The 10,759-nt window shown below is 42.0% G+C and overlaps 1 protein-coding gene across 4 annotated transcripts; it reads left to right on the forward strand.

Moving 5' to 3' along the window:
• Nucleotides 1-1,954: 1,954 nt before the first annotated feature.
• On the forward strand, nt 1,955-10,361 carry LOC106575265 (metalloreductase STEAP3). 4 transcript variants are annotated; one of them, XM_014151684.3, is made up of 6 exons: nt 1,955-2,062; nt 2,580-3,074; nt 6,353-6,880; nt 7,092-7,256; nt 8,398-8,448; nt 9,055-9,320. In XM_014151684.3, the coding sequence occupies exons 2-5, from the start codon at nt 2,586-2,588 to the stop codon at nt 8,401-8,403; spliced, it is 1,188 nt and encodes a 395-aa protein (XP_014007159.3). In that variant the 5' UTR covers nt 1,955-2,062; nt 2,580-2,585; the 3' UTR covers nt 8,404-8,448; nt 9,055-9,320. The 4 variants fall into 4 exon arrangements, with proteins under 4 accessions (XP_014007159.3, XP_014007156.3, XP_014007157.3 ...); XM_014151681.3 differs by lacking the exon at nt 8,398-8,448 and having other exon boundaries at nt 9,055-10,361; XM_014151682.3 differs by lacking the exon at nt 8,398-8,448 and having other exon boundaries at nt 1,956-2,062; nt 2,585-3,074; nt 9,055-10,361.
• The last annotated feature ends 398 nt before the right edge of the window (nt 10,362-10,759 follow it).

A 10,759-nucleotide genomic window follows, 5' to 3' on the forward strand; every position in this document is an offset into this window, starting at 1 on the left:
AGTTAGGAACATGCAGACTGATATAGGGTACAATGCAGTAGATTTTTTTGAAATCATGTGATTCAAATGAGCAATGCCCATTGAAATATCATCAGCAAAATCCCAGCTAAACACAGAATTTGACGTTGATCTGCGCCGCTCTCTGTGTATGTGTCCAATTTTGAAGCACCAAAGTGTTCCATTGTCAATATGTTGACCATGAGTTGCTACTGCTGGCTATACATGTCTGCTCCCAGGCTCCAACTCTAGCCTGACCCAGTTCTCCAGCCAAGTCTGCGTTATCTGATGCAGTGAGACTGACTCACAGGGTCATGGTCCCCTGGGCTGCATTAGTGCCCACTGCCCAGCTCATAATGACAACACGTCCTCAGTTTGGGAGACAGATTTGGGCAGTAGTTGTCATGGTGCCAGTGGATGACTTGGTGCCAGTGGATGACGTGGAGGAAGGTTTTTAGACTTGGCTGGATCTCTGTTAACCTTTGACCCTAAAGGTCACAGAGTGACCGGTAGTCCCTTGTTCTGTTACAAATCAAGTCTTTACATTATAAACTTACAACATGTTGTAGAAGATAAATTATTTATCCCCTCACTGTAAGTATACTGAATGTGGCAATGTTTCTCTGCTGCTGGTAGGTAAATGCATTCTTACAGTTGTTGGCATGAAGGGAAATCTTACATGTTAAAATAGACTGAAACATAGGCTAATGTATATGAAATATGTATACAATCTTCATGAAAAAACATTGGTCCTGTATCAAAGACAGTCATTTATTTCCAATAAATCACATTAAATGCTCTGTGATTTATAGATTACAAGATGGATTAGTGTGATATTACACTCTGAATCAGTCGGATGAGTCAAAGGCTGCCGATGGTCATATATTTGTGTGATTCTGTGATCAAGGCTGAGGCTTTCCACAGAAATCCCAGCTTTACGTGCTCATCTTGACCGATGGAGCCGGGAAGGTTACAGTAATGCGGCAGAGCAGCCAGGGCTTGGGAGCAAGTCAGGCGGGGAAATGGTTCGGACATGCCTGGCATCCAACATGAGCCCAGATAGAGCTGTCGGCTGAGATGAAAGTTAACCACGAACACTGATGCCATAACGGATCTCGGAGTGTAAAGTCAGAGTTTAAAGTGGCCTTAAATGCTGCAGCAATATATGGCGATGGCTGACAGAAATGTCTTCATAACCATCTTATGAAATGGAGCGGACCGCTACAGTCGTTGGTTAATTGCCTTTAGTCTACTTACATTATGTAGGCCTTTGTACTGTAGCCTTTAATCAAGTAGCCTTGAATCTCCTAAATCTGGATAGAGACAAAACCTTGTCATATCTCACTCTCACTAGATTGCTTATCATTTCATAGGAGTGGCATGGCAATGGAGTCACATGACATTTAGATGTAGCCTACTCATGTCAAAACATATTGTAAAATTAATGTCACATGACTTTCCAAAATTAGATTACAATATCTCCATCATAGGTCATAGTCATAGGTCAAATGTGTTCATCAATTATCATCAATAACCATCATTTACAAATGGATAGAAAATGGACAAATGTAGGTTATGTGAGTAGAGAGAGAGACAGATGAACCCATGTAAGCCTGAAAGAAACATTTAACCTTCTACTGCTGGCGAAGTTTACTTTTAGTGGGCCAATGTTTTTAATTTACAGTAAATCCCAGGGCTGACTTTTAACAACAGCGTTTAAGATCCCCACGGAAAATAAACGTGTGATACAGCAAGCCAAACATCCAATGTAAAATGAACGCACCACAGAGAACATCTTGAAAGAAAAATCATAAATACCCATAGACACTGCAATCCATTTACATACGAGTCAGAGCTTTTCGAACCATGTTAATTATGGGTTGACTACTGTCTTCTTGATAGGAATAATGTATACTGTAGCTACTGTTAACTTAATGGCCAGTCCTAGCCTACTGTAGGCCAACTCTCATGTCAGTTTGGGGAAGAACGTATCTTCTTCACACAGAGGAGGCGGGGACGGAAGTTATGAGCACAAGACAAAAATACACAGACGTCAAGAAAGGAGGTGAGCCAAACAACATGAATTCAAAAATTAATTTGTTTCTAGTGTTTTGGTGTAGTTGGTTAGTTAAAGTATACATAAGACATTTTTAAGAAGTTGGGCAATTTTGTCGAAAAGAGTTGGTACTTCCATGTTCTGTATTTTCGGGCAAAAAGTTAGCTAGGCGTTCAAGCAAGCAAGGACAGGTGGGTAGCCTGCTCAGCTAGCTAACTGTTAGCTAGCTAACGTTAACTCTCCTTTGAGTATGAGTAACGTTAGCTAGCCAGAGTATCAATATGCGCAGCCCTGGCTTCAATACCTCAATGTCTAAGTATTAAAGCCAGTACACCTACAAGAGGTGTGCGCAAATGAAGGATGTCTAGCTAGTAACTTTAGTAACATGTAGTAGGTTCGCTAGCAAGTTGAATCAAGTAGTACATCAGTGTCAATAACAAAATCTTCTTTACATTGAATGCTGTACAGACATAATTGTCTATTGATAGACACTTTACAATGTTAGCGACTTTTCGTTTTTTTTCAGAACAGGATGCCCCAGGAGGAGATGGAGAAACCTCTTATACTTGGTGGTGCCAGCCCCAGACACCTCAAAACCTCAATTTCCGATCCAGGTACCCCCTTGGTTGGCATCCTGGGCACAGGTGACTTCTCCCGCTCCTTAGCCACCAGGCTGGTAGCCTCCGGGTACCGGGTGGTGGTGGGCAGCCGCAACCCCAAGCGCTGTGCCTCCCTCTTTCCCGGGGAGGTTGAAGTGACCACCCAGCACCAGGCTGCCACCCAGGCCGACCTGGTATTCGTGGCCCTCTTCCCCGAGCACTACTCCACCCTAGCTGGGCTGAAGGAGCCGCTAATGGGGAAGACTCTGGTGGATGTTAGTTCTGGTACTAAGATCGACAGTGATAAGCAGTCAAAAGCGGAGCAGCTGGCCAATATTTTCCCAGAGAGCAGTGTGGTGAAGGGCTTCAATGTGATCTCGGCCTGGAGCCTGCAGAAGGGGCCAAGGGACGGCAGCAGACAGGTAAAGCCTAGGTCCTCTGCACACACAACAGTGCCAGAGAAGACAGACAGACATTACTACTCTGAATGACATTTTGATATACCGGTATTGATGCAGGGACCGGTTTGGGTTTTTACTTTACCTTCTATACCGGTATTTGAATGTTTGGTTTGTTAAATGTGATCCGCCATGTGTAATGTTAATTTTGATTAGTTTACTATGCTACTTGAGCCATCTCTCTCCATGCCACTTTCCACACAGCGCTAGCCACGCAATACGCGCATTTGATGTTCGTCAACCACGAGACACTTGCGTTCAGTCTGCATGGTCAAATGCAGCACATGCAACAATGTTGATGACTACAATGCTGTTTTCACTTTGTTTCTTAATATAAATCCACTAGTGTAATATCATGACACTATTAGTTTGTTTCTTACATCAGCAAACAGCTAGTTTGTCTTCTTAGGAAGTTGCCCTGAATCTTGTGAGACGCTAATTGTTAGCCGCTAATACATGTACTGAGTAAGAGCAAACGTAGTTAGCTAATACAGCCCGATAATACCAGTGATGGTGTAGACCAACACCAGCATGTTGTTTGTGCAATAGTATCTTCTAAATCAAAGAGGAATATGCAAAGCAAGAATATGTTAGCTACATGAAGTAGCTTAAGAGAGAACATGCAACGTAGCCAAAGCTTATAGGGTCCCCTAGGAAACGCTTAACACTTTTGTTCCTACCCTGTCACAATAACTCCTCCCTGGCATTTTAATTCGTTGTCACCTCAAACAACACTGTATTCAAGTGCCCACTATTATATTCTAACTATAGAATTAGAATAGTCATTCTATTGCCATGATTCCAACAGTTTTGCTCTAATTTGCTTTGGATAAAAATAAGTCCCAAGATGATTTGCCCATATCATGCAGCCCTACATGGCGGTGTGGACATTCTCAATTGAGAAATGGTGTAAAAATAATTCTTAAGTGTTGTTTTGTTGTTGTTGGTATATGTACTTTTATTTTTGACAACTTTTAGTTAGATACATTCCTAAAGAAAATACTTTACTTTTTGCTCCATACATTTTCCCTGACACCCAAAAGTACTTGTTACATTTTGAATGCTTAGCAGGACAGGAAAATGGTCCAATTCACACACTTGTCAAGAGTCATCTACTGCCTCTGATCTGGAGGACTCACTAAACAAATGCTTTGTTGGTAAATTAGGTCTCTTGGAGTGTGCCCCTGGCTATCTGTAAATAAAATTAAAAAAATATTTAAAAGAAATGGTGCCATCTGGTTTGCTTAATATAAGGAATTTGAAATTATTTATACTTTTGATACATACAGTTGGAGTCAGAAGTTTACATACACCTTAGCCAAATACATTTCAACTCAGTTTTTCACAATTCCTGACATTTAATCCGAGTAAAAGTTACCTGTCTTAGGTCAGTTAGATCACCACTTTATTTTAAGGTGAAATGTCAGAATAATAGAGAATTATTTATTTCAGCTTTTATTTATTTCATCACATTCCCAGTGGGTCAGAAGTTTACATACACTCTATTATTTGGTAGCATTGCCTTTAAATTGTTTAACTTGGGTCAAACGTTTCGGGTAACCTTCCACAAGCTTCCCACAATAAATTGGGTGAAATTTGGCCCATTCCTCCTGACAGAGCTGGTGTAACTGAGTCAGGTTTGTAGGTTTCCTTGCTCGCACACGATTTTTCAGTTCTGCCCACAAGTTTTCTATAGGATTGAGGTCAGGGCTTTGTGATGGCCACTCCAATACCTTGACTTTGTTGTCCTTAAGCCATTTTGCCACAACTTTGGAAGTATGCTTGGGGTCATTGTCCATTTGGAAGACCCATTTGTGACCAAGTTTTAATTTCCTGACTGATGTCTTGATGTTGCTTCAATATATCCACGTAATTTTCCTGCCTCATGATGCCATTTTTGTGAAGTGTACCAGACCCTCAAGCAGCAAAGTACCCCCACAACATGATGCTGCCACCCCCGTGCTTCACGGTTTGGATGGTGTTCTTCGGCTTGCAAGCCTCCCCCTTTTTCCTCCGAACATAACAATGGTCATTATGGCCAAACAGTTATATTTTTATTTCATCAGACCAGACTATTGTTTGTACAGGTGAAGAGGGTACCTTAAGGCATTTGGAAATTTCTCCCAAGGATGAACCAGACTTGTGGAGGTCTACAATTGTTTTTCTGATGTCTTGGATGATTTATTTTGATTTTCCCATGATGTCAAGCAAAGAGGCGCAGAGTGTGATGGTAGGCCTTGAAATACATCCACCTGTACACCTCCAATTGACTCAAATGATGTCAATTAGCCTATCAGAAGCTTCTAAAGCCATGATCATTTTCTGGAATTTTCCAAGCTGTTTAAAGGCACAGTCAATTTAGTGTATGTAAACTTCTGACCCAGTAAAATTGTGATACAGTGAATTATAAGTGAAATAATCTGTCTGTAAACAATTGTTGGAAAAATGACTTGTGTCATGCGCAAAGTAGATGTCCTAACCGACTTGCCAAAGCTATAGTTTTTTAACAAGAAATGTGTGGAATGGTTGAAAAACGAGTTTTAATGACTCAAACCTAAGTGTATGTAAACTTCCGACTTCAACAGTAAGTACATTTTTATCAATTACATTTACTTTGATACTTAAATATTTAAAACCAAATACTTTTAGACTTTTACTCAAGTAGTATTTCACAGGGTGACTTTCACTTTTACTTGAGCTATTTTCTATTAACGTATCTTTACTTTTACTCAAGTATGACAATTGGGTACTTTTTCCACCACTGTAATTGAGTGCAGGAAATGCAGAAATGATAAATGCTGAAATGTGTTTTGGTTGAAGTTGACTTGAACAGTATAAAACAATCAGAAGTCACTTAGAATGCATGTTGCCACACTAGGATCACTCACTACTCATAAAGCAAATGTAGAACGTTTATTATTCAAAAACTAAAAATACCGTCATACCGTCAAATTTTTTAAAAATACTGTGATAGAATATTTTGGCCATATCGCCTAGCCCTACTGTTTTATCGTTTTTTGCTCTAAACCGGACAATGTCCGCAGTTTTATGTAATGTTACATGTTTCACACATTCTTGAGTTGCAACCATATTATCACAGGTGTTGGTCATACGGTGTTAATGTAGCTAAACTATGTGATGTAGGCTATTGGTAAAGTATCGTGTCTCTTCAGTTGGGTTCTCCTTGGTGAAGATTCCCTTCCCTGACACTCTTCTGTGACACTCGCCTCTTTACTATCCAGGTGCCGATTTGCAGTGACAGCAGTAGGGCCAAGAGCGCTGTACTCCAGATCTGCCGCAATCTTGGCTTCATCCCTGTTGACATGGGCCGCCTCTCCTCTGCCCAGGAGATAGAGAACACCCCCCTGTACCTCTTCCCCTTGTGGCGCGTCCCATGTCTCTCCACCCTCGGCCTCTTCCTCCTCTTCTACGCCTACAACTTCCTTCGTGACGTCGTCCACCCATATGCCATGGCGGGGAAGAGCACATTCTACAAAATTCCGGTGGAGGTGGTAAACGTGACACTCCCCTCTGTGGCCTTGGTGACCCTGGCTCTGGTCTACCTGCCCGGTCTCGTGGCTGCCTTCCTGCAGCTGTCGTGGGGCACCAAGTACAGGCGTTTCCCCAACTGGTTGGATCGCTGGCTGCAGCAGCGGAAGCAGTTGGGCCTCTGTGCTTTTCTCTGCGCAGCGCTGCACGCCGTCTATAGCCTGTGTTTGCCCATGCGCAGGTCTGCTCGCTACAATCTGCTCAACGCTGCCTTCAAACAGGTGAGAAAAGCATCAGTCAACTATTTATAAATAGTTTAGCCTACATACTATTAATGAATTAGTATTGAATTATAAATGTATAGGTCTAAAGCATTAACATTACAACTCATCAGCATTTAGAACGTTTTCAATATGGTAAAACATTGAATAAGCCATTAATAGTGTAACCACCTGACATCACAGTAAGCAACAATGTGTGTTTACTGTGCAGGTGAAGGTAGGCCAGGAGGACTCGTGGGTAGAGGAGGAGGTGTGGAGGATGGAGCTCTATCTGTCTATAGGCATCCTGGCCCTGGGCCTGCTCTCTCTGCTGGCTATCTCCTCACTGCCCACCGTGGGCAACTCGCTCAACTGGAGGGAGTTCAGCTTCGTACAGGTCAGCACATTTGCACAGACACTTTTTCTGTGTACATGAGCAGTAGTTCAATGAAGCAGTCAAAGACTGGCAAAACACATTAACATTGTAGCCTACTGTAGAAAGACAACCTCTGAGCTGTGTGTGTGTCAACTCTTCTCCTCGCATGCCGCGGAATTCATAAAGGGGGATGGTTCCATTTCCCAGGGATTTGTCCTTCTTTGGAGCGTTTAGAACTTTCCCTTCATATGTATGCTAAGCTGATCCAGTCGGCGCCAGATTAGTCACATGCTGCTAGTCCCTGTGATAAAAGGCCTGGGTTCTGCTTGGCCTGTCTGCCTACAGCCTGGAGCCGCAGTAAAACATTTGAGCATTATTCTCCATCAAGATTACAGTCCTGCAGTCCCTTAAGCTTGCAGCCAGAACTCGCTACATAGTGTAGCGAGTTCAGTCCGGCTGATTCGTAGTGCGGACGACAGACGGACATTGCTTTAAGTGAGTTAGGCTGGTATTAGGAACTGTTAACTCGAACTGACTCTTAACAGAGCCTTGTATCTCATTTTACCAGTAATTATACATTTTAGTATTTTAAGTAATAAACATGTATACTGAACAAAAATATAAACGCAACAATTTCAAAAGATTTTACAGAGTTAGTTCTTATAAGGAAATCAGTCAATTGAAATAAATTCATTAGGCCCTAATCTATGGATTTCATTTGACTGGGCAGCGGTGCAGTCTGGGCCTTTGAGGGCATAGGCCCACCCACTTAGCAGCCAGGCCCACCCACTGGGGAGCCAGGCCCAGCCAATCAGAATGAATCTTTCTCCACAAAAGGGCTTTATTACAGACATGTACACTCCTCAGCACCTCTCTGTGTTGTGTGACAAACCTGCACGTTTTAAAGTGGCCTTTTATTGTTCCCAGCACAAGGTGAACCTGTGTGATGATCATGCTGTTTAATCAGCTTCTTGATTTTCCATACCTGTCAGGTGGATGGATTGTCTTGGCAAAGGAGAAATGCTCACTAACAGGGATGTAAACAAATTTGTGCACAACATTTGAGAGAAATACATTTTTTTTGTGTATGGATTTTTTTATTTCAGCTCAGGACCAACACTTTACATGTTGCGTTTTATATTTTTGTTCTGTGTATATTTAGGGATGAGGATAAAATGGGTGAGTCACGACTGAACCTTCCCACCTGTCAAGGGTAATTATAATTCAGCTGCTCTCTGTAGTGCCCTGCACTGTGCTAATAATTAGAGGTAACACACACACACACACGGACACAGACAAACACACACGCGCTGACTACAGGGGCTCATTAAGGACAAATGTTGAGCTTGTAGGTCATACTGTTCCCTTGGGCCTCTTTACTACACTCGTGCTTCCACGATGAGCTAATATGCTGCACATATAATATACCACTCAAATCACCACTTCCTTTCACCTCACTAAGATGTTGAGTTATTAAAAGGTTATGTAGAAGGTTCAAAGGTCAACAATCAGCTCCCAGGTGTTCTGTACATCTGGGTAGACCAACTTCATTTGCATGTAGTCTTTCATAAAGGGGTTTGATTGGGTATGTATGGAGTATTGGGGTGTTGATAAGAAGTTCAGGAGTTTAAGTGTATTTTTTTTATGTAAAATGGGCCCTCACCACCAGATCTCACAACCTGACATTGTATTGAATAAAAAAAGCTGGATTTCAAACCAAATTAACTTATAGTGAGTACATCTGAAGCCGGCTATCACCCAGATTCAGTTAAATTCCAATAAGTTAATTATCATGGTCCTCTGTCTCTCTCCCCTTCAGTCCAGACTGGGCTACATGGCCCTGTTGATGGCCACCCTCCACACGCTGACCTACGGCTGGGCCCGGGGCTTGGACCTGGAGCAGTATCGCTTCTACCTCCCTCCCACCTTCCTGCTGGTGCTGGTCCTGCCGCTGGCTGTGCTGCTGGGGAGGCTGGCTCTGTCCCTGCCGTGCGTGGCTCTCCGGCTGAGTCGTATCAGGAGGGGTTGGGAGAAGAGCCGAGCCATACGGTTCACACTGCCTGAAGACGAGTGTAACGGGCCATCACAGGAGGACATCAGTAATGTTTGAGAGAGATGTTTGGTTTAGTCTTACATGCAGGATTGAATGAAGGAAGCATGGAAGACACACACACAGGCAAGTAGAGATGGGAGAGAAGTACTGACTGTCATATTAAGGGATGTAATATCACCAACGGTAGCCTTATGCATCAAGCAATATAGGGATTTCAATGGCCTTTGTTTTACTAGTGAACATGCTACTTGTTTGGATGACATGTCATCTATAGCACTACCATTTACTATGGTATATTTATCAAGAGAAATGAACTATGGTTCTATTGCTCACTAAGCCTCCGGCACATGTAGAGTGATGCATTTTGGAGATGACTATTATAGTGCTGCTTTAAATTTGCTGCCACTACTCCCTTTAACTAAATTGAAAACCAGACATTCATTGTCTTCCTATTTGTTTCTTAGCCAGTCAGATACTGGGCCTCCAATGCTATCATGTTTAAAAAAATAAATACAACATTTGTACTGTCAGGCTTTCACTTCAACGTGAGCAAAGCCTGGGCATCCGACACTACTTGTAGTGCTGTTAGATGCCTCAGCTCTGTCTGCCCTGCTCGCGGCTGAATCTGGCTCAGCTGTCTGATTTGCCTGCCCTGACGCTAAGGTCAGTCAGAGCCAAAATGTTGCACCTCACAGCAATGTCATCGGTTGTTTGGGGGTGTCATGCCTGCTTCTGCTGTGTAATCACTTCTTACTACTCGGAGGTGTGTTAAGAAAATAGACCTTTCTATTTTTTGCCTTAGACTATTGTTGCATTGTTTTTATGTGTCTGAATGCACTATAATGTTTAGACTTTACCTGGTCAGAGTCTTTCAAAGATCAAATGTGTGCCAAAGATTGTGAAAATATATTGTCAAAAATTGTAGAAATGTACTATCAAGCCCCATATTGTTACTAGCACCAAACCCAGTCGAGGATGGTTCATGTTGTGTTTGTGTTGAAGTTACACTGTTATGTAGGTATAATTTAAATATGACATTGTTCAATAAAATTAGTACATTTTATACAATCAAACTATCCTGTTGTCATGGTGACTCAACGGTACATGTGAAATTGTAAGAGCTATTTTATATTCTCTGACTTACAAGAAAAAAAATGTATCACTTGTATGGTTCTGTTAAATTCAATAAGTTCCATAGGTTATTCACAAAATGAAATCCAAGACGTGTATTTTGATAGTGCTTATCGGCAGAATAAACATACTATTTTCCACAACTTACTCATTCTGTTATGCAGAATTTCATGAATGTATTTAATTGCCTCTCACTATCCTTACTGACCTGGAGATTGACTGTGGACACATGCTGTCCTCTTGTGGTAGCTATAGGCTATTGCATTTGTCACCTCCAATTTCTTCCGCATTTCCAATGGGATTTGAGACGTCGCAACCTACTCAAAGGTTAAAGGTAAGA

This window comes from Salmo salar, chromosome 17, assembly GCF_965601325.2.
Source record: "Salmo salar chromosome 17, fSalSal1, whole genome shotgun sequence".
NCBI lineage: Eukaryota > Metazoa > Chordata > Actinopteri > Salmoniformes > Salmonidae > Salmo > Salmo salar.